The sequence below is a fragment of the Dendrobates tinctorius genome, unplaced genomic scaffold, assembly GCF_039654945.1.
Source record: "Dendrobates tinctorius isolate UK_male_01 unplaced genomic scaffold, ASM3965494v1 ptg000126l, whole genome shotgun sequence".
Classification (NCBI taxonomy): Eukaryota; Metazoa; Chordata; class Amphibia; order Anura; family Dendrobatidae; genus Dendrobates; species Dendrobates tinctorius.
Genome location: NW_027361794.1, coordinates 23,736,375 through 23,761,847, shown reverse-complemented (window position 1 = coordinate 23,761,847; position 25,473 = coordinate 23,736,375). Strand labels below are relative to the sequence as shown.

Sequence of the window (25,473 nt, the reverse complement as noted above, 5' to 3'; positions counted from 1 at the left end):
CAAGTGCAGTATCCACCACAGACGGTCACGAGTGCAGTATCCACCACAGACGGTCACGAGTGCAGTATCCACCACCGACGGCCACGAGTGCAGTATCCACCACCGACGGCCACGAGTGCAGTATCCACCACCGACGGCCACAAGTGCAGTATCCACCACCGACGGCCACAAGTGCAGTATCCACCACCGACGGCCACAAGTGCAGTATCCACCACCGACGGCCACAAGTGCAGTATCCACCACCGACGGCCACAAGTGCAGTATCCACCACCGACGGCCACAAGTGCAGTATCCACCACCGACGGCCACAAGTGCAGTATTCACCACCGACAGTCACAAGTGCAGTATCCACCACCGACAGTCACAAGTGCAGTATCCACCACCGACAGTCACAAGTGCAGTATCCACCACCGACAGTCACAAGTGCAGTATCCACCACCGACAGCCACAAGTGCAGTATCCACCACTGACAGTCACAAGTGCAGTATCCACCACTGACAGCCACAAGTGCAGTATCCACCACTGACAGTCACAATTAAGTATCTAACCTGACAACTAGAGGACGATAATCCTATGATGCTGAGATGAACGGTGTTATCACGTTCTTACCAAGTTCCACCTGAAAAGCTTCAATGAAGGCTGGTGAACAATAAGGTAATTGTCAGGAAGCTACAACCCTGACATATGTCCTGTGCATTAGGACTGAGCAGTGGCAGATTAAGTGGACTATGGGCCCGGGGCTGTTCATAAAACCTGGGCCCCTGTACCCCCCTTCCCACCTGAGCGCTGCGGTCCCCGTGCGGGAATTGACAGCCGTACGGACCGCAGCACTTGGTTTGCTGCGGGTCCATACGGAAAACCCGCCACCATTCCACCACGTGTGGACACGGCCTAAAAAGACGTTGCACATAAGCTGTAGGCCTATGGCCAATACGCACAAAATCGCCCAACGTGATCCTGGCCATAGGGGATCCACTTTAATGTCCCCACTTTAATTTGAAGTCCCCTTACTTCATCCATTGCAGTCCCCTATCACCCACTCACTTCATCTGCAGTGCCGCTTCATCATTTGCAGCCCCTTATCCCCCCTTCCATTTCATCATGTGCAGTCCCCTTCCCCCCCAACTTCCTGTGCAGCCCCACTCCCCCATCATCATGTGCAGCTAATTTTACCCCCACTTCATGTGCAGTCCCCCTTACCCCCACTTCATGTGCAGTGCCCCTTACCCCCAATTCATCATGTGCAGTCCCCCTTACCCCCAATTCATCATGTGCAGTCCCACTTACCCCTTAATTCATCATGTGCAGTTCCCCTTACCCCCAATTCATCATGTGCAGTCCCACTTACCCCTTAATTCATCATGTGCAGTCCCACTTACCCCTTAATTCATCATGTGCAGTTCCCCTTACCCCCAATTCATCATGTGCAGTCCCACTTACCCCTTAATTCATCATGTGCAGTCACACTTACCCCTTAATTCATCATGTGCAGTCCCACTTACCCCTTAATTCATCATGTGCAGTCCCCCTTATCCCCCACTTCATCAAGTGCAGCCCCACTTATCCCCCACTTAATCATGTTCAGCCCCACTCACCCCCCTTCATCATATGCAGCCCCACTCACCCCCCCTTCATCATGTGCAGCCCCACTCACCCCCCTTCATCATGTGAAGCCCCCACTCATCCCCCCTTCATCCTGTGAAGCCCCACTCACCCCCTTCATCATGTGAAGCCCCCATTCACCCCCTTCATCCCGTACAACCCCAGTCACCCCCCCTTCATCCTGTACAGCCCCACTCACCCCCTTCATCATGTGAAGCCCCCACTCACCCCCTTCATCATGTACAACCCCACTCACCCCCTTCATCATGTCTAGCCCCACTCAACCCCCTTCATCCTGTGTAGCCCCACTCACCCCCTTCATCACGTACAGCCCCCAGTCACCCCCTTCATCATATACAGCTCCAGTCACCCCCCTTCATCATATACAGCCCCCAGTCACCCCCCTTCATCATATACAGCCCCCAGTCACCCCCCTTCATCATATACAGCCCCCAGTCACCCCCCTTCATCATATACAGCCCCAGTCACCCCCCCTTCATCATATACAGGCCCCAGTCACCCCCCTTCATCAGATACAGCCCCCAGTCACCCCCTTCATCATATACAGCCCCCAGTCACCCCCCTTCATCATATACAGCCCCCAGTCACCCCCCTTCATCATATACAGCCCCCAGTCACCCCCCTTCATCATATACAGCCCCCAGTCACCCCCCTTCATCAGATACAGGCCCCAGTCACCCCCCTTCATCAGATACAGCCCCCAGTCACCCCCCTTCATCATATACAGCCCCGTCACCCCCCCTTCATCATATACAGCCCCCAGTCACCCCCCTTCATCATATACAGCCCCCAGTCACCCCCCCTTCATCAGATACAGGCCCCAGTCACCCCCCTTCATATACAGGCCCCAGTCACCCCCCTTCATCAGATACAGGCCCCAGTCACCCCCCCTTCATTGTGTACAGCCCACTCACCCCCTCCCCCATTTAATTCATTTTATAAATAAAAAAGTTCCCCATACTTACCTCACAGCCGGCTCGCTCCCCAGCAGCGCCTCTGCTTTCAGCATCCTCCGGGACATGTCGGGCGTGCACGATGACGTCATTGCGCATGCCCGACATCTGACCCGGAAGTGCAGCCGGAGGGAGCCGGAGCTGAGCAGCCGAAGATGACTGCGACGGCCGTGCACAGCTCCCGGACCCGGCCGGCCCCATAGACTGACGCGGGCGGCTGTCTGCTGCCGGCGGCGTCACAGCACAGGGCACGGCCGGCCCTGTACAGGTGCTGGGGGAGTGGCCCGGGGGGGGCATTTGCCTCTCTGCCACCCGGCCCAGCCCGCCCCTGCTCCCTGGGCCCCCAAAAAACCTTGGGCCCGGGGCGACCGCCCCATCCGCCCCTATTAAGATCCGCCACTGGGACTGAGGACTGGTTATGGTGCTATGTTTAGCAAGGAAGAGTCATTTTAACCCTTGCTTTGCTGACCAAAGACATCACAGCTGTTCAAAGACCAGTACCGATGGAGGATTCCAGAATATCCAAGGCGAGCCAATGTAAGCCCAGGTTTTTAAAGGTGACACTGCACAGATATTAAAGCTGCATTTCATCTATAGACTTTGTTATCAACATTTGAATTTATGGACTTTGACTTGACACAACACGATTTCTACAACATCTATATGCTATCGAAAAACTGTGTTTTTTAAAAGAACCAAGAAGACATCAAAATGAAGACCGGATGACATCAGATGATGATGACTGAACCTGAGATGCTTCAATTTAGGTTTAGGGAAGTATAATTATACATATTTTATATGAATATTGTTCACGGCTTACCATAACATGAATTCACATCAATTATGTCATCGAGTACGTATAACAATAATCTGATATTATTATTATTGATATTAAACTATTTTATCAAAGAAGAAGAAAAGAAAAAAGAAGATCTCATTATATTTTGAGGGTTCCAATTAATGTCTGTCTCCCTCAAAAGGGGGAATTGTTAAATATTAATAATCCGTTAATTTCTTATTACACTCAGTTCTGTGCTGAACAGTGCCTTCCGCTGACACTGCATGTGTTATTTTAGCATGTTTAGCTCATGTTAAATGTCAACTCCACTACATATTTAAGTTTAGCTCATGTTAAAGACAACTCCATATGTGGAGATCACATGCTTTGAAAGATGTATATTTAAGGTGGGAGTTTACTCTAGAGGTCGCTGTTGCTCCCTCCCCATCATGAGACACAGACGCGAAGATGTCATCTCTGCACGGACATAGCATTGAATGGACAGACAGCTGAGATGCAACTTTACTACGTAAGAAGCCTAAGAGAGACAGACGCCATTTGCCATGTGAGATCCCAGAGAAAGAATACATGCTATGAACTAATGGACAATCTTTCACCTATTTTTATGTTTTTCTGTAATAATCTTCTTTGATGGAAGAATTCACATAAACCACTACATTTTCATCTGGTAACTAGTCCTAAGTATTTTACAAGAATACGCATTTTTTACAGGCAGAGAGTTCCAGAGTATGGGGGAAGCACGGGAGAAGTCTTGTATGCGGTTGTGGGAAGAAGAGATAAGGGGGGAGTAGAGAAGGAGATCTTGAGATGATGGAAGGTTGCATGCGGGTAGGTACCTAGAGACCATGTCACAGATGTATGGAGGAGACAGGTTGTGGATGGCTTTGTATGTCATGGGTAGGGTTTTGAATTGGAGCCTCTGGGCAATAGGAAGCCAGTGAAGGGCCTGGCATAGGGGGGGGCTGGGGAATAGCGGGGAGACAGGTGGATTAGTCGGGCAGCAGAGTGTAGGATGGACTGGAGCGGAGCCAGAGTGCTAGAGGGGAGCCAGAGAGTAGGAGGTTGCAGTAGTCGACGTGGGAGATGATAAGAGCATGCAGCCCAGCACAGCCTCCAGGTGATATATACATTTGCCTGAATTTTTATATCTACACATGGTTTACACAAATTATATTTTCTTGTCGTAACTCTATACTATTTACCATTAGAAGCTGTGTATTTTTGTAATTGTATGTATACTGTACATGATTAATTACTTTTGTCTCTGTAAAAACAATCCCCTCTCTGACATCGGGCGTAAATGTACTTCCTCCATTTGATGTGGGCTCCGGGGGTGAGCCCACATCTTTTCCGGCACATGTCAGCTGTTTTGAACATCTGCCATTTGCCCCTAACAGCCTCTGACAGCGGCACTTCCAGCCAGATTTCCGGAAATCCCACCATCGGTGACCTCGTCACCGATGGGCTGGCATGACAACCAGAGGTCTCCAGCAGACCTCTATGCTTGGCACTGCCGGAATGCTATGAGCGCCGCCCGCTAGCCAAAACCACATGGACCAGGCATTGTCCTGCTGAACTCCCGCTCTCCTTTTAACATGTTCAAAACGCTACTCAGACAACACAGGGTGAGGATAAAAGTGTGGCAATGCTTTATTGAACTACAAAACAGGCAGATAACACAAAGAACAGTCCCAGCACAGTACCCAAGATGGTGGACATTACAGAGTCTCACCCTCCACTAACCCGCCGGGATAATAGCAGCTGTGACTTCAGACCTTCCAGGGTCACTACCCCACCTGTGGCACGCACACAGAGAGGAGGTAACAACAAGTGTAGGAAGATGACAGTCCATACAAGGCCAGTTGATCCAAGGATCACAACCTGGCTTCATCTTCCAGGGTCGACTACTCCACCTGTGGCCCGCACACAGAGAGGATGTAACAATAAGTGTAGGAAGATGACAGTCCATTGAGTCCATACAAGGTACAAGGCCAGTTGATCCAAAGACCACAATCTGGCTTCTCCGAACGTATCCATGGTTCAGTGATGGTCAATGGAGCAGATCTGTATTCTTCCAACCAAGGCTGAAAACCCCTAGGTTGTTTCCTATAGAATGATAGGTCCATGTCCCTTGTGAAAATATGGCTGCTGTCCTGTCTCTTGTCCTTTGGATGTATAGATGTCTTGGCAGAATCTCTCTGGCTGTTTCTCTCTCTCAGTCTCTTTATACAGAGGCATGTAACCTATTTTTAGACTTAACAAGTGTCCCTCATTCAGTGTTTACATAAAGGGTAAGAATGGAGATGAGATTATTGCATTACTTGATTATTTAAACTATTTGCATAGTTTTTCCCTCTCTGCTTTAGAAGTCAGCAAACTGGCTCCATAACACAATGCATAATTAGCATATCAGCAAACATCACTAGTGATCAAGGATAAGCGCACAATAAAAGTCAATATTACCGGCTTACACAAGCAAAAGTCTGTTTTCTTGACCAACCAGAAATCAGCACTTAAATTTAAAGCCAACATACAGATAACATTCTATTATTTTTCGTTTGCTAAAAATAGTCATCTGGTTAATTAAGATACAATGCTGTATGTCTTCACAATGCCAAAAGTAGAAAAAAATGTTTTTAAAAATACTAAAATATAAAAGTTCAAATCACCCCCCTTTCGCCCCTTTCAAAATAAAACAATAAAAAATCAAACATACACATATTTGTTATAGCCGGATTCAGAATCGCCCGATCTATCAATATAAAAAAGAATTAACCCGATCGCTAAATGGCGTAACGAGAAAAAATGTCAAAACCCCAGAATTACTTTTCTTGGTCACCGCAACATTAAAATTCAGTAAAGGACGACCAAAAGATCGTATCTGCACCAAAATGGCATCCATTAAAAAAGTCAGCTTGACATGAAAAATAAGCCTTCACCCAACTTGAAATCATGAAAAATGGAGAAGCGACGGATATCGGAAAATGGCGCAATTCTTTTATACTTTACCTAATAAAGAGGAGTTATTTTTACTGATACAGTGGGTATGGAAAGTATTCAGACCGCTTTAAATTTTTCACTCTTTGTTTCATTGCAGCCATTTGGTAAATTCAAATTCATACTATCTATTCCTGACACTGGAGGGGCTTATAACCTTCCGAAGTATATAGTTTGAGGTCTGGGATCTGCCAATATGTGGCTAGTTTTCTGACTGTTCTGAATAACATGATACATGATTATAGTTTTTTTTTTCGCTTAGTCTCGCTTGAATATAGGTCAATATTAAATAGTCTCTTGATGAGTCGCCTTTGGTGAGGACGATGAAACCCGCAGAAATGAGAGGCTTGGAGAGTGAGTGTGTAAACCTCACCTCACCCTATATACTGAGATGTGGGGTATATGTTTTTTCTATTAGTCACCTTCTGACTAATCTTCAGGGGGTGAATTATGGGTATAGCTTTATATTTGGAATTAATAAAGTTTAGTTTTATCCTTTTGTCAGCAAACATGAGGAATGACAAGAGACAACCCATTTAAGAACATTTAATTTTGGTTAAAACTATTCCAACATTATGAATATAAAAAAAGGCTTCTCCCCTATGTGACATCTCTGATGTTTATTAACAGTTGATTTCCAAGTAAAATATTTCCTACATTAAGAAAATGAAAATGGCTTCTCCTCTGTGTGACTGCTCTGATGGCGATCAAGAAGCGCTTCCTGGTTAAAAAATTTCCCACATTAACAGGAAAAAGGCTTCTCCTGTATGTGGGTTCTCTGGTGCTTAACACAATTTGATTTCCTTGTAAAACATTTCCCACATTCTGAACATGAAAAAGGCTTCTCCCCTGTATGAGTTCTATGGTGTTCATCAAGACTCCCTTTCTGGTTAAAACATTTCCCACATTCTAAACATGAAAAAGGCTTCTCTCCTGTGTGAGTTCTCTGGTGTTTAACACAATCTGATTTACTGTTAAAACATTTCCCACATTCTAAACATGAAAAAGGCTTCTCTCCTGTGTGAGTTCTCTGGTGCTTAACACAAGCTGATTTACTGATAAAACATTTCCCACATTCTGAACATGAAACAGGCTTCTCCCCTGTGTGAGTTTTATGGTGTTCATCAAGATTCCTTTTAAGTTTAAAACATTTCCCACATTCTGAACATGAAAAAGGCTTCTCTCCTGTGTGGATTCTATGGTGCTTAGCACAAGCTGATTTACTGATAAAACATTTCCCACATTCTGAACATGAAAAAGGCTTCTCTCCTGTGTGGATTCTATGGTGCTTAGCACAGGCTGATTTACTGCTAAAACATTTCCCACATTCTGAACATGAAACAGGCTTCATCCCTGTGTGAGTTCTATGGTGTTCATCAAGATTCCTTTTAAGGTTAAAACATTTCCCACATTCTGAACATGAAAAAGGCTTCTCCCCTGTGTGAGTTCTCTGGTGCTTAACACAAACTGATTTATTGATAAAACATTTCCCACATTCTGAACATGAAAAAGGCTTCTCTCCTGTGTGAGTTCTCTGGTGCATAACACAATCTGATTTAGTGTTAAAACATTTCCCACATTCTAAACATGAAAAAGGCTTCTCTCCTGTGTGAGTTCTCTGGTGCGTAACACATTCTGATTTAGTGTTAAAACATTTCCCACATTCCGAACAGGAAAAAGGCTTCTCCCCTGTGTGAGTTCTTTGGTGGGTAACAAAATGTGATTTATGTGCAAAACATTTCCCACATTCAGAACAGGAAAAAGGCTTCTCCCCTGTGTGAGTTCTTTGGTGGGTAACAAAATGTGATTTATGTGCAAAACATTTCCCACATTCTAAACATGAAAAAGGCTTCTCTCCTGTGTGGATTCTCTGGTGCTTAACACAAACTGATTTATTGATAAAACATTTCCCACATTCTGAACATGAAACAGGCTTCTCCCCTGTGTGAGTTCTATGGTGTTTAACAAGATTCCCTTTATGATTAAAACATTTCCCACATTCTGAACATGAAAAAGGCTTTTCGCCTGTGTGAATTCTTTGGTGTTTAACAAGATTCCCTTTATGATTAAAACATTTCCCACATTCTGAACATGAAAAAGGCTTCTCCCCTGTGTGAATTCTCTGGTGAGTAACAAAATCTGATTTCCGTGTAAAATATTTACCACATTCTGAACATGAAAATGACTTCTTTGCTTTAGGAGCAGTTTGTTTTTTAATGCCTCTTTTGTGACTTTGATTTTCCTTAGTAGTCAGTAAAGAATCAGAAGATGGGACATGTTTCATAGGTTCAGATGACAGATCTTTGCTGTGAACGGATGATGATGTGTCTGGAGTAACGGCATTCATTTCAGGTGTATCTTGTAGGATATCAAGATCATCAGATTTAAAAATTGAAGATGTCAGCTGTCCCTCTGATCTCCTGGTACAGTCATCTAACATAATAAACAATTTTTTTAAATAAAATATCCTTGAGGTTTATATTTTTCAACACTTCTACTTAAAAAATGGCAAGCTATGTAAAAAACTTTATTTACCAAGACAATGACAGTTCACAGTCTAATTGAAAACCTTGTTGGATGAGCCAGTAGTGTGCGGTGTTCAACTGTTTGTTCATTCTGCCTCCCAAATGTATATATATAATTGCCTTAAATTGTCTGTCATCCACTTCCATCTGGATGTCCCCGAATCCCACAATCCACTGCGCCGCACCGGAAGTACGCCGACCGCTATTTTGGTACACCCAAGTGATGCCGCTCAGATCCAGGACGCAGCTGCGATCCTGAATACCCCTGGGATCCCAGCTGCCGCTTATATCCAGGCTGCCACTGTGATCCCTACCGGCGCTGGGATCCCAACCGCTACTCGGATCCCGGCCACCGCTCGGATCCCGGCCATCACTGCGATCATGAGGCTGTTAAAGGGGTGTAACGAGGGGGTATAAAGAGAGGGGTGTAATAAAGGGGGTATAATGAGAGGGTGTAATGAGGGGGGAGTAATGAGAGGGATGCCACCGCCAGACCCCCGCCAGGACCCACTGTCTGACTACATGCGCCGGATCCCACCGCTGCCTCCCCACCCACCTCCATGCAGTCACAGTCACCAGGAAAGACTGCGACTTGAGGCCTGTGCTGGAGATTGGGTGCGGCCACCCTCTGGAAGCACCGCACACCATCTCCAGCACAGATCGCAAAACAAAGTCTTTCCTGCCAGTTGTGACTGCATGGAAGTGGGTGGGCCGCCACCCCCAGCACCACAAAGCTGCCCCCATCGTGATGTTACTGCCCTCCCGATGCGATAGCATCGGGCACACATCTAGTATCAAATATAAAGAAACCAATCAATGTTATGTAGGCGAAAATAACACCAATTCTCATCTCACAAAAAACAAGTCCTCACTCAGGTCCATCATCTGTCAATGGAAAAACAGAGGTTCCCGCACTATTAGTGGCTCAAAGGCTGCTGAAAAGCAACAAGGTTTCCATAAACCAATCCAGCAAAATCCGCTCTCACTTCTGAGTCTTGCAGTGTGCGCAAACAACATATAGGCTGCGTGCACACGTTGCAGATTTTGCCGCGGATTTTTCCGCACAAAATCCACAGTTCTTGGGAGAAAACTCAGTTGCGTCTTTGATGCCTTTTTGCTGCGGTTTTTCAGGCGGATTTGTATGCGTTTTTGTAAGCTAAATAAAGATATCTTATTTAACAAAAAAAAAAGATTTGTGATGTCATTTCTGTCCAACCTCCTCATTTACATTTGTCCAACCCACACTCCATAACACACAGATACATAGATAATAGATAGAAGGATAAATAGATAGAAGGATAAATAAATAGAGAAATAGATAGATAGCTATAGGATAGATAGATAATAGATAGATAGATAGATAGATAGATAGAAGGATAGATAGATAGAGAGATAGATAGAAGGATAGATAGATAATAGATAGATAGATAGATAGAAGGATAGATAGATAGATAGAGAGATAGATAGAAGGGTAGATAGATAGATAATAGATAGATAGATAGAGAGATAGATAGAAGGGTAGATAGATAGATAATAGATAGATAGATAGATAGATAGATAGATAGAAGGGTAGATAGATAGATAATAGATAGATGGTGGCTTTTGTCCTCAACAGGATAAAATTTAGACTTAGCAGGTACGTTCAGGTGAAACCATTCATCTGTTTCTTCAGTATTTTCTGTGTTGGTTGGAGGGTTGGATTTATTTTCCTTAATAAAGAAATGTCTTTTAAAGTTTAATTTCCTTATGAAAATTTGTAAATCTAAAAATAAATTAAAATCCTTAGGTTTGTTGGAGAGACAGAAGGACAATCCTCTAGATAGGAGGGATTCCTCACTTTCAGAGAGTTTGTAGTCAGAACGATTACAAATATTAGAAGTTAATTCATTAGCGATGGAGGGGTTAAGGTGGTATTTTTCCTCTTTTTCTCCCTCCCCTAGTTCCTCTGTAGTGCTTTTTATTTTTACGGTTTTGGGTACAAAAAATTGGTTCAGTTGGGAGTTTTTTTATTGCCCGGGGTAAAAGAGGAACCGTCCCGGATTTAGAGGCATCTGAATGATCCACTACAATAGTGTCATTGGTGGGGCTGGTGGAGTGGAGGTATCAGGGTCGTCAGGACCTAATGAGATAGTGGTTAGTGAAGGTACCAACATGCTTGGAGTGGTATCATGAATGGATAACTCAAGAAGTGAAAGAGGGAGAGAACTGGACAGATCCGAATTAGAGTTGGCTCCTTTGGTCCCAGATTTATTATTACCTCTCAGTGTCTTCGGGGCAGCAGTGGTTTTATCTTTAAATTAGATTAATTTGTAATTTAATCTTTTCTTGATGTTTCTTGGCTTCGGATAGTGTTTGAGAATGATTTGGTACAATATTTGTGGTATGTCCTGATGAAGGGGTCACCTGAACCCCCCAAACACGTAGAAGAAACCACGTTAACACCTCTACAATTTCTGGAATTCTTCTTGCAGCAGCGCGGGGATGATCCTTCCTTCCAATCTAAGTGTATAAGCACTGACAGTGTAGCAGGCATAGCCCGATGGGACTTGTAGTACACACAGCCCCGCAGACCGCCCAATGACCCCCGCACAGCCCCGACATATGCCTAATGACCCCCGCACAGCCCGGCAGACCGCCCAATGACCCCCGCACAGCCACGGCGTATGCCTAATGACCCACGCACAGCCCAGCAGACCGCCCGATGACCCCCGCACAGCCCCGGCATATGCCTAATGACCCCCGCACAGCCCGGCATATGCCTAATGACCCCCGCACAGCCCCGGCATATGCCTAATGACCCCCGCACAGCCCAGCAGACCGCCTGATGACCCCCGCACAGCCCGGCAGACCGCCCAATGACCCCCGCACAGCCCCGGCATATGCCTAATGACCCCTGCACAGCCCAGCAGACCGCCCAATGACCCCCGCACAGCCCCGACATATGCCTAATGACCCCCGCACAGCCCGGCATATGCCTAATGACCCCCGCACAGCCCCGCAGACCGCCCAATGACCCCCGCACAGCCCCGGCATATGCCTAATGACCCCCGCACAGCCCGGCAGACCGCCCAATGACCCCCGCACAGCCCCGGCATATGCCTAATGACCCCTGCACAGCCCGGCAGACCGCCCAATGACCCCCGCACAGCCCCGACATATGCCTAATGACCCCCGCACAGCCCGGCAGACCGCGCAATGACCCCCACACAGCCACGGCGTATACCTAATGACCCACGCACAGCCCAGCAGACCGCCCGATGACCCCCGCACAGCCCCGACATATGCCTAATGACCCCCGCACAGCCCCGGCATGTGCCTAATGACCCCCGCACAGCCCCGCAGACCGCCCAATGACCCCCGCACAGCCCCGACATATGCCTAATGACCCCCGCACAGCCCCGGCATATGCCTAATGACCCACGCACAGCCCAGCAGACCGCCCGATGACCCCCGCACAGCCCCGACATATGCCTAATGACCCCCGCACAGCCCTGACATATGCCTAATGACCTTCGCACAGCCCGGCAGACCGCCTGATGACCCCCGCACACACAGGCCCATACACGCACACAGTCACCGCCCACACACATACACAAGCAGACAGTCTCCGCCGACACGCCGCCCCCACTCTTCCCCCCCCTCCCGATCTGCAGCGTTTCATCCACAGCAAAAACGCAGATATTTTTTAGATCTGCGGTTTTGCTCCGGATATGCCCGACTTAATGCAAGTCAATGGGTGCAGAAACGCAGCAGATCCGCACAAAGAATTGACATGAACCCGCAGCGTTTCCACGCAGATTTTTCTGCAGCATGTGCACAGCGTTTTTCAATTTACATTCACTTTCATGGTACTGTACAACGCAGCTAACCTTATATAAGTCAGTTCAGATATGGTGTACCAAGATGGCGTCTGTGTCTTCAGACAACACCTTGGAAGGAATCCTTGGAATGCAGAAGCTGAGATACTGGATACCATATATGGAAGTGAAGCTGAAATGGACCTATCATAGACTGACACTGGCTACTCAGAAGATGGTGTGACACCCATTTCCCGTCTCTTTGTCTTGAGAATAAACTTCAGTTGTGTGCAAGCCTTTGCTGAGAAAGGAGTAGACATCTAACTCTGTGTTCGGTGTGACTCTTTAAGCGCGCACTCGGCCTATATTGGGTTAGGTACAAGTAATCATATAGATCTCTCTTTAAGGGATCACCCTCACACTAATACCAGGGGGTAGGAGGATCCTCCAGGTTTTAAGTTCTATAGAAAAGGGCTTTCACTGCCCAAAGTCATTTGAACAGTTTTGGGTGGAGGAGAATGTTGTGGTCTAGAGGCAAAATGGTGATCATGGTAATACGGCCGGACTACACCACCGATAAAGCAGCCACAGCCGGTGACTGAGAGGAATCTGTGACTTCTCTGCATTCAGTGGTTACTACTCACCTGGGTAGTCATATGTGGGAATCTTCTCTTTACACCACTCATCATCTCTCACATATGTCTCTGTAGTATTAATATGGGTCAGATCTTCACCCTGAAACAAATATTGTAAAAGTCACCGACAGATGGAGAAGTCCCATCTATGATCAGCTCTAATCCTGCCATCTCCACCGTTCTCATTACACAAGTATAAAACATATAATACTGGTGGATAAAACAAGACTGAGCACAAGACCTTCACAGCCGTCTACACATCATAGGGGAGATCTCCTGACACCTTCTCTCCATCTACCTGATGATCCTGAAGAGCACTGGGATCTTCTTGGTTACAGTCCTGTGGAAGAAGAGGACGGGGACATCTCTCTGGTGTTGTCCTCTTACTGGATAGATCTGGAGGAAACACATACAGGGACTGAATTCATTCTCTACATACAGATAATTATAGGCCGTGTGTATTTAGTCCTGTCTATTACCTGGTGATGTGAGGGGCTGGGGAACCTCCATTATGACGTCCTTGTACAGATCTCTGTGTCCTTCTAAATACTCCCACTCCTCCATGGAGAAATAGACAGCGACATCCTGACACCTTATAGGAACCTGACACATACAATGATACCGTCATCCCCCGATCCCTTCATAGTGTTACTGTATAATGTCCCAGCATTCCCAGCAGTGTCACCTCTCCAGTCAGCAGCTCCATCATCTTGTAGATGAGTTCTAGGATCTTCTGCTCATTGATGTCCTCATGGATCAGGGGGTGAGGTGGAGGCCCCGTGATTGAGTTCAGGGGTCTTCCACATCCCTCAGACACAGGGTCCTGACAGTGATCACTAGAGGTCTTCTTCACCACTGTGTAATCCTGGTTATGGAGAGACACATTAATAAATCTCACTACAGACATTTCCAGAGTCCTCACCTCTCCAGTTCTGTCCATCTGTTATTCCCATAGATAAGAATGATGTAATGTGACATCATCAGAATCTCTCACCTCTCCAGTGAGACGGAAGAGGATCTCTAGGGTGAGGTGTAACATCCTCTCCGCCATCTTGTCTCTGTCCATATCCATCCTTGATGGGTAAATCAGGAAAGTTCTCTTTTGTAGAAGATCTTCACTGAGAGGATCCGATATTGTAGAGACCTGAATGAGAAGAAGATGATCCGATGTAACATCATAAGAATCCTGTGTAATAATACAATGACAGCAGCAATCTGCAGAGTCGGGAGATATGACTCTGCCAAACATATATATATACACATACACACATATATACAGAATATATCTATATATATAATTTCACCATCAAAGAAAGTAAGGACTGAAGCACTCACCGATCCATATTGAAAGTCCGTAGTTTATTTGTAGCAAAAGTTTAAAACTTCATGGCCGGGAGGCTGAAGAAAGGAGTGAGTAAACTCTGATGACGGCCTATCAGCGCTTCCACGGGTCAGCTATATATAACATATATATATATATATATAATCGTCTAACTCTGTCTGTCTGTAACGGAAATCCCGTGTCGCTGATTGGTCGTGGCCGGCAGGCCGCAACCAATCAGCGACAGGCGCAGTGCGCAGGCGCAGTACGGAATTTGAAGGACACGCCACCGCTACCGTCGGGAGATCAGCGGCGCTAGGAGTCGGGAGACTCCTCTGGACCGTGGGTACCATAAACCTGTAAAAATAGAATTAAAGCAAAAAATAGTGATATACTCACCCTCCGACGGCCCCCGGAGCTCTCCCGCCTCTAACCACGCAGCCGGCATCTTCCGTTCCCAGTAATGCTTTGCGAGAAAGACCGCTGATGACGTCGCAATCTCGCAAGCATCGCGCTCTCGAGAGTGACGTCATCTCCGGTAATTCGCGCTAAGCATAACTGGGAACGGAAGATGCCGGGAGCGTGGAGAGGAAAGAAACAGTCCGGGGACCGTCGGAAGGTGAGAATAACCTTTTTTTAATTTTTTTTTATTCTTTTTTACATGCTATCTTTTACTATTGATGCTGCATAGGCATCATCAATAGTAAAAATACACACTTGCGGACAAAAAAGAATATTACTCCTTCTTATCCAAAATGAAGCGAACCACAATTATATTAAAAACATGTAACTTTATTAAACAAAACAGAGATAATTGTCTGCTGTTTTTTTCCCCTTTTGGGGTAGGTTATCAGGAAACAATGAATATGTAGCCAATTTTAAATGTCTTTATTTTGTTTAATAAAGTTACATGTTTGTAATATAATTGTGGTTCGCTTCATTTTGGATAAGGAGTAATATTCTTTTTTACCCGCAAGTGTGGATTCATGTGTTGAAGTGCCTATTTAAATACTTGCAAAAAATTGTGGTTTCAATCAATAGTAAAAAGTTGATCACAATTGTCAAAAACACTATGCTTCACAAGTGTGACCAACCTGTCAATCACATTCCAAGCGATGCTTCAAATCGTTTGGTATGCGCTTGAATTCCGCGCGTGAAAAACGCATGTTTTCTGTGGCAAAACGCATGCGAATTTGGCCATATTCTAGAATACCCGATGCGTTAGAATTGGGCCACCATCTAGTATATACATATATTCGTCTAATTCTGTCTGTAACGGAAATCCCGCGTCGCTGATTGGTCGCGCCCGGGGACGACACTGAAGGTGGAGGAAGATGGCGCCGCAGCAGTCCTCCACAGGAACTTCACCAACGATGTGCCCTGCCTTAACTTGAGCAGAGGAGGGCGAAAAACCCCCGGTCGGCAAAGATCAAGCCTAAGGCAGGACGCAGATACTGTTCAGAAGGAAATCTCCACACCGGCCGAACATCGGGTAGCGGTGACGTCACCACAAAGGAAGAAGATGGCGCGTGCAGCAGGCAGAGAGGGAACCTTCACCAGCGGTGTGCCCAGGGAAAACAAGGTCAGATGAGGGTCCAGCCCCCCAGGTCTGCAAGGGGCAATCCCAAAGTCGATTCCAGAAGCCTTTCCAAAGCAATTTTCTACACCGCCCGAACATTCATTGCATTATTCTTAAATCTTCATAAATAAACTACATACATATTCTAGAATACCCGATGCGTTAGAATCGGGCCACCATCTAGTATAGTATAATTATATATATATATATATATACATATATATATATACATACATTATAGCAGAGTCATATCTCCCGACTCCGGAGATTGCATGCTGTCGTTGTAGGCCCAGACCAGATAGTATGGAGATGAATGAGGGAGACCAAAGTTAAAAAATAGACTTTCCTTCACTTAACAAGAACTTGATGAGAAGTATATACATCAGATGGCAGGCACAACACTTTTGCTGATTTAATAGCAGAATATAGCCGATCATGCACAGCACAAAAGCCGGTGTTTCCCAAGCTGTGTGAAGGTGCGGTAAACACCGGTGTAGCGCTTCTGATTGGCGGTAAAATCATCCCCGCCGGTCACAGAGCCGTGGTTCCCACGTTGTCAGAACACAGCATAACCGCTCAGCTGTGATTGGAGGTAAAAAGTTTACCTCCGGTCACTGGTGTCAGCTCTAATCCTGCCATCTCTACCGTTCTCATCACACAAGTATAAAACATATAATACTGGTGGATAAAACAAGACTGAGCACAAGACCTTCACAGCCGTCTACACATCATAGGGGAGATCTCCTGACACCTTCTCTCCATCTACCTGATGATCCTGAGGAACACTGGGATCTTCTTGGTTACAGTCCTGTGGAAGAAGAGGACGGGGACATCTCTCTGGTGTTGTCCTCTTACTGGATAGATCTGGAGGAAACACATACAGGGACTGAATTCATTCTCTACATATATTATATGCGGTGTGTATTTAGTCCTGTCTATTACCTGGAGATGTGAGGGGCTGGGGAACCTCCATTATGACGTCCTTGTATAGATCTCTGTGTCCTTCTATATACTCCCACTCCTCCATGGAGAAATAGACAGCGACATCGTGACACCTTATAGGAACCTGACACATACAATGATACCGTCATCACCCGATCCCTTCATAGTGTTACTGTATAATGTCAGTCTGTCATTCCAAGGATGTCGTTCTAAGGATAACATCTGAAATATGCCTGAAAATGACTCCCTTGCTCTAGATGCTTCATTATTATTATTACTATGCTTCACTATTACTATCACTCTGACAATTGATCTGCTTCATCCACAGGTATGTGTTCTGGCTGCAATAACATCATCACCCATCTTTCCTGAACCACAATCACCCCTGTATCTGTCTGCTATCAATGGTATGTATCCCGGCTGCAATACCATCATCACCCCTGTATCTGTCTGATATCAATGGTATGTATCCCGGCTGCAATACCATCATCATCCATCTTTCCTGAACCCCAATCACCCCTGTATCTGTCTGCTATCACTGGTATGTGTTCAGGCTGCAATACCATCATCACCCAGCTTTCCTGAACCCCAATCACCCCTGTATCTGTCTGCTATCACTGGTATGTGTTCTGGCTGCAATACTATCTCCCTTTGCATTTCCTCTTGTGACTTTAATTAATCGTCTCCTGTGTCTGCATCCAGTCTCCCTACTGCTCCTCCCTTTCTGATCACACCTGGGCCCTTTCATGTGCTGTTAAGTTAGTATAAATTCAGACTAAGAGGTCTGTCTGACCTCGGTCTGTCATTGCAAGGATGTTTTCTAAGGATAACATCTGAAATGAGCCTGAAGTGACCAGAAGGTATGACTAACTGCTGCATTTAGATGTACTAAATTTCTTTTGCCTTTTATATTACTCTCACCATGCTGACATACGCACTAACAGTTTTGGCTCCACTACTCCTCACTCTCCTTCGCTATCCGCAAACCCCATCACCCGCTAACCAAATAATAATCTCTCCTTCCCTCTTGCCTCCCCACCTGACCTCCTCTGCTGACCTGCTCCTTGACCTCAGAGCTCTCCTAATAAAATACAAAACAAGCCACCCACCCTCCTTCTCCCACATGCTCTCCCTCTCTCTGCTTCTCCTCACTGCTGACGATATATCTCTCAACCCTGGACCCCCACAGCCCATACCTCCCATTATTACCCCCTTCTATCGTTCCCAAATCAACACAAACACCAGAAATCTTTCCCACCTCAAATCCATGCCCTTGACACCCACCACCCTGCTCCCACTCTTTGGATCACTCTGGAATGCCAGCTCCATCTGCAATAAACTCCATGTGATTCACGACCTCTTTACCTCTCGTAATTTTTCCTTCCTTGGCCTCACCGAAACATGGCTGACACCCTCCGACACTGCCTCCCCTGCTGTGCTAGGTTACGGCGGCCTCCACTTCACCTACACTCCTCGCCCTGGCAACAGACATGACGGGGGAGTGGGCCTTCTCCTTTCTTCCAATTGCAGCTTCAACCCAATCCAACCTCTACCCTCCCTTATCCTCCCCTCTTTTGAAGTCCACTCTGTCCGCATCTACTCTCCCTCCAACCTCCAAGTGGCCGTCCTATACCGACCTCCAGGTCCGACCACTGCCTTCATTGACCAATTCTCCACCTGGTTCCTTCACTTTCTCTCTGCTGACATTCCCACCATCATCATGGGTGACTTCAACATCCCCATTGACAACCACCATTCAGCAGCCTCCAAACTCCTGTCCCTTACATCATCCTTTGGACTTACTCTGTGGTCCTCCTCAGCCACCCACACAGACGGACATACATTAGACCTGGTTTTCACCCGCCTCTGCTGTCTTTCTAACTTCACCACCTCCCCTCTATCTGACCACCATCTACGCACTTTCTCATCCCTGTCCTCCTCACCTGTCACCCATGTCCAGCAGCATGCGCACCCCCACAGAAACCTCACACATCTAGACACTCACAAACTCTCTTACTCTATTCTACCACTGTCCTCCATATCTTCACTCCACGACACAGACACTGCCACTAGTTTCTACAATGCCACTCTTGCATCAGCCATCGACTAGGTCGCCCCTGTCATGCATAACAGAGTGCGACGAATCAATAGACAACCCTGACACAATAACACCACTAAAAAGCGTCGGCAAGCATTCAGAATTGCAGAACGGCGCTGGAAGAAAACGCATTCGCAAGACGACTTCACTGCACTCAAACAAGCAACACTTGCATTCAAATCTGCCCTCACCTCTGCTAAACAGGCCTACTTTACATCCCTTGTATCTTCCTTATCCCACAACCCCAAACAGTTGTTCAGTACTTTTAACTCCCTCCTCCACCCACCACTGCCCCCTCCAACCTCCCTCATCTCTGCCGAGGACTTTGCGCACACTTCAAAAACAAGATGGCCCAAACATGGCATGTCTTTATTGCTCAACCACCACAACCCCTTTACACACCAGACCAAAGCCCAAACCCCATAACCTCCCTATATAACATCACTGAAGGGGAGCTTGCTCATCTCTCCAAATCACACCTCACCACTTGTGCACTTGATCCTATGCCATCTCACCTCCTCCACAACCTCGCCACCACTCTTATTCCATCCCTAAACCACCTCTTCAACCTATCATTTACTTCTGGTACCTTCCCTTCTGCTTTCAAACATGCCACAATCACGCCTATCCTTAAAAAGCCGACCCTCGACCCAATAGCCACATCTAGCTATCGCCCAATATCGCTGCTCCCATTCGCTTCTAAACTCCTGGAGCAGCATGTCCACGCTCACCTTTCCTCCCACCTCTCATCTAACTTGCTCTTTGACAATCTACAATCTGGCTTCCGCCCCCATCATTCCACTGAGACAGCCCTGACCAGAATTACCAATTACCTACTTACAGCCAAATCTATGGGACAACACTCTATACTCCTCCTTCTAGACCTGTCCTCTGCTTTCAACACAGTTGACCACTGCCTCCTACTACACATCCTCTCCTCCTTCGGCATCAAAGATCTCGCCCTATCCTGGATTTCCTCATACCTTTCCAACCGCACATTCAGCGTCTCCCACTCCCACACTACCTCCTCATCCCACCCTCTCTCTGTTGGAGTTCCCCAAGGCTCTGTTCTAGGACCCCTACTCTTCCCAATCTATACACTTGGCCTGGGGCAACATGGAGTCCCATGGATTCCAGTACCACCTTTATGCCGATGATACTCAGATCTACCTCTCTGGCCCAGACGTCACCTCTCTGCTCTCCAGAATCCCAGAGTGTCTATCAGCCATATCCTCCTTCTTCTCCTCTCGCTTCCTCAAACTCAATGTGGACAAATCTGAACTCATCATCTTTCCCCCATCTCACAGATCTTCCTTACCCGACATTTCTATAACAATTGACATCACGCTTTCCCCCCTACCCAAGGTCCACTGCCTGGGAGTAACCCTTGACTCTGCCCTGTCCTTCAAACCGCACATCCAAGCTCTCTCCACCTCCTGCCGCCTCCAGCTCAAAAATATTTCCAGAATCTGTCCCTTCCTCAACTCTCAATCTACTAAACTACTTGTGCATGCCCTCATCATCTCCCACCTCGACTATTGCAACATCCTTTTCTGTGGCGTCCCTGCTAACACCCTTGCATCTCCCAAGTCCATCCTTAACTCTGCCGCCTGACTAATTCATCTCTCTCCTCGCTACTCCTCTGCTTCTCCCCTCTGCAAATCTCTTCACTGGCTCCCATTCCCTCAGCGTATCCAATTCAATTTACTAATACTGACCTACAAGGCCATCTATAACCTGTCTCCCCCATATGTCTCTGAACTAATCTCCTGATACCTTCCCTCACGTAATCTCTGGTCCTCCCAAGACCTCCTTCTCTCCTCCACACTTATTCGCTCCTCACCCAACCGCCTCCAAGACTTCTCCCGAAGTGTCCCTATTCGCTGGAATTCTTTGCCCCAACACGTCCGGCTATCAACCACACTCGGATCCTTCAGACGGAACCTGAAAACCCACCTCTTCAAAAAAGCCTACAGCCTGCAATGACTCCACTACCTCTTAACCACTACCGCAGATATCACCTCAACCAACACCGGAACTGCTGCAACCCCCCCAACCTACTGTCTCCTTCCCCACCATCCTGTAGCATGTAAGCCCGAAAGGGCAGGGTCCTCTCTCCCCTCTGTATCAGTCTGTCATTGTTAGTTTGTTTACTGTCGGTGATATCTGTAATTCTATGTAACCCCTTCTCATGTACAGCACCATGGAACCAATGGTGCTTTATAAATAAATAGTAATAATGTCCCAGCATTCCCAGCAATGTCACCTCTCCAGTTAGCAGCTCAATCATCTTGTAGATGAGTTCTAGGATCTTCTGGTCATTGATGTCCTCATGGATCAGGGGGTGAGGTGGAGGCCCCGTGATTTGGCTCAGGGGTCTTCCCCATCCCTCAGACACAGGGTCCTGACAGCGATCACTAGAGGTCTTCTTCACCACTGTGTAATCCTGGTAATGGAGAGACACATTAATAACTCTCACTACAGACATTTCCAGAGTCCTCACCTCTCCAGTTCTGTCCATCTGTTATTCCCATAGATAAGAATGATGTAATGTGACATCATCAGAATCTCTCACCTCTCCAGTGAGACGGAGGAGGATCTCTAGGGTGAGGTGTAATATCCTCTCCGCCATCTTGTCTCTGTCCATATACATCCTTGATGGGTAAAGCAGGAAAATTCTCTTTTGTAGAAGATCTTCACTGAGAGGATCCGATATTGTAGAGACCTGAATGAGAAGAAGATGATCCGATGTAACATCATAAGAATCCTGTGTAATAATACAATTACTGGAGATAATAAGGGAAACATATGAGGAGATTTATTATCTTACAGGGTTTAGTTTTCTCCCCTGACATCTACTAATAAAACCTATATATTTAGGCCACAGACAACAAGCAGTTTCCTCCTCGGAGTCGGCAGCTGAACACGTTCCTCATAGACTCATCTTCCATAACGCTAATTCTCGTCTCATTACCGACACTGGAATCGGCATTAGCAATACTGCAGGAGAGATTCATTACACGCGACATGAGAAATAACTCCTTCATGGTGAGGACGACATCTTCATTTTCTACTGCGGCTCTAGAGACAGATTTGGCCAGAGTCGGTCACTGCCTCCATCCCCACCGGCCGTCTATATGAAGGTTTCCCGTCTTCCCCGCACTGGAATCTTCTATCCCGTTAGATCTCAGCTCTGAGTCACACACAGAAGTTTGAGGCTTTTAGAAAAGATTTTTTGTTTCCACAATCAACGCGGACAGAAATGATCTGATCTCAAAGTCTCCATGTACAGTGATTTATGGGGATTATTTCTGGCCTTAGGCTTTCCTATGTTACAAGAAAAACTCCAGAAAAAGCCAAAATTTAAATGTTTCTAAGGAAAATTGGCTCCAACAATTCTTGTAAGAAGAAAAAAATATTTAAAAAGCAAAACACATTTTATAGTTTTTAACATGTTAAACATTTATTAAAAAGAAATTAATCTTTTTGGGCCCCAGAACATAGATGTACACCGCAGGGACGGCACAGATGAGGCTGCAACAAAAACCCTGAAAAGCAAACATGACATCTAAGAAGGTGTGACAGAGTTTGGCTGAATGCCCCCCGCCTCCAAGTACTCGATAGTATGGGGCGGCCTAGTTACTGCGATACTTACATGCCTAATAACGGGGTCTGGGCTGCAATGTATGAAGGTCTATTAGGTCGGGCCAGAGGCAGCGTCCAATAAGTTACCTTATAACGCCCCCATACACATTAGACTAAAGTTCCATGAAAGCACTGACTTCGGGGGGTTTGGCCGACCATACAATGTATTTGGGGGCCTCCAGACAGATGATGTCAGGGCAGAGAAGGATCCGGCATCCTGAATTTCAGAGGATAATCCGTTTGTTCTTCCTGTAGATAATCCTCCTCTAGAGGAGTCTGGAGGCGACTCTCTCATACAGACCACAGGAAAGCTGGAATATTTGTGTGTATGGGGGAGTCGGGAGAGATCGCCGTCTGCCAAATGACCGTTCAGCCAACTCTGATCTCATGTGTATGGGGCCGTTAGTATTACACTGACAGGCAGTGATGATACACGGCACTACAGTAGTACAGGGCATCACCGGAGCCATCAGAGGCTTGTATGTTGTATGATCGCACTGATCAGAGGGGTTTAAAAAAAGGTTTGAAGTGGAAAAAAAAATCACAGTTTCATCAACAAGAAATATCCATCACTATATGGAAAGCAGAGTCACTGCACAATGTTAGTTACGTCTCGTCCATAACTACTTTATTATACTCTATTATCCTGTACACAGTGGAGTAGATAGAAATCACAGATCCCACAGCAATAGCTGGAATTGGACCCTCCAATGCAAAGAAAAAAAATCTATCTATCTATATACACTGTTCAAAAAAATAAAGGGAACACTTAAATAACAGAATATAACTCCAAGTAAATCAAACTTCTGTGAAATCAAACTGTCCACTTAGGAAGCAACACTGATTGACAATCAATTTCACATGCTGCTGTGCAAATGGAATAGACAACAGATGGAAATTATTGGCAATTATCAAGACACCCTCAATAAAGGAGTGGTTCAGCAGGTGGGGACCACAGACCACATCTCAGTACCAATGCTTCTGGATGATGTTTTAGTCACTTTTGAATGTTGGTTGTGCTTTCACACTCGTGGTAGCATGAGACGGACTCTACAACCCACACAAGTGGCTCAGGTAGTGCAGCTCAATCAGGATGGCACATCAATGCGAGCTGTGGCAAGAAGGTTTGCTGTGTCTGTCAGCGTAGTGTCCAGAGGCTGGAGGCGCTACCAGGAATAGGCCAGTACACCAGGAGATGTGGAGGGGGCCGTAGGAGGGCACCAACCCAGCAGCAGGACCGCTACCTCCACCTTTATGCAAGGAGGAACAGGAGGAGCACTGCCAGAGCCCTGCAAAATGATCTTCAGCAGGCCACAAATGTGCATGTGTCTGTACAAACGGTTAGAAACCGACTCCATGAGGATGGTCTGAGGGCCCGATGCCCACAGATGGGGGTTGTGCTCACAGCCCAACACCGTACAGGACGCTTGGCATTTGCCACAGAACACCAGGGTTGGCAAATTCACCACTGGCGCCCTGTGCTCTTCACAGATGAAAGCAGGTTCACACTGAGCACATGTGACAGACGTGACAGAGTCTGGAGACGCCGTGGAGAGCGATCTGCTGTCTGCAACATCCTTCAGCATGACCGGTTTGGCAGTGGTCAGTAATGGTGCGGGGTGGCATTTCTTTGGAGGGTCACACGATGTTGGGCTGCGAGCACAACCCCCATGGAGACACAATTGTGCCTTTACCTGGAGATAAATTCCCAGTGGGGGCAATTTCCAAAATGCAATAACTTAAGTGGGGAATTCAGCTCTTTTCTCACTTAACGGATCTGTATATGGAGTCTACAAACTACAGTGGGGAAAATAAGGATTTGTTACGCTGCCAATTTTGGGGCTAAAGTCACATTTTTGTGAGGAAAAAAGTAAAATTGTCATTTTTTCCTTCCACATTGCTTAAATTTCTGTCACACTGTCCGAATTCAGATATTGTCCTAGTCAGAAAGGAGAATACAGGGAGCGAAAGGGTTAATAGGACTCACAGGAGGAACCGGCCCAGAAAGCAGAAGACCAGGAGTGTCTGCCACATATATGACTGCTCTGTGCACACAGGACCTGTGATGAGGTCACAGGAGGGGAGGAGTCAGGGGTCACATGATCAGGGGCCTCAGTGTGTGCAGGACTCAGTGTGCTGGAGCGCTCCCGATAATCAGCTGCGTGTGTCGCGCTGTGTGATAGTCACAGCACCTGCATGGAGAGCGACACATGCAGCTGATTATCGGGAGCGCTCCAGGGATCCGGGGTCCCGATGCAGCTATCCGGTAAGCGATATTAGCCAATAACAACTTCTCCGACAATATTCGCTCATCTCTAGTAATAACAGCTCAAAGAAATTAACCGAAATTTTCATTAAGATTAATAGCAAGACCCTATTAAATATTGAGCACCAGTGGGATGAAGCATTGACAGCGGCATGTAAAAGTGTGGGCGCCCCTGGTCAAAATGACCGTTATTGTGAGCAGTAGTAAGATGAAGATGAAATGATCTCTAAAAGGCCGAACCTCTAAGATGACACATGGCCTTTGTATTTTAGGCAACAATAATAAAAATATAT

General features: G+C 46.4%; 1 protein-coding gene across 1 annotated transcript in view; it reads right to left on the bottom strand.

Annotated features, from left to right (window-relative positions):
• LOC141047180 (uncharacterized) overlaps positions 1 to 25,473 on the bottom strand; it is a 100,851-nt gene that overhangs the window by 20,765 nt on the left and 54,613 nt on the right. The window contains 6 exon segments of the mRNA XM_073542135.1: positions 7,121 to 8,805; positions 13,339 to 13,429; positions 16,996 to 17,093; positions 17,172 to 17,295; positions 21,536 to 21,715; positions 21,845 to 21,994. Of these exon segments, the coding sequence (XP_073398236.1) occupies positions 7,121 to 8,805; positions 13,339 to 13,429; positions 16,996 to 17,093; positions 17,172 to 17,295; positions 21,536 to 21,715; positions 21,845 to 21,994 (2,328 nt within the window).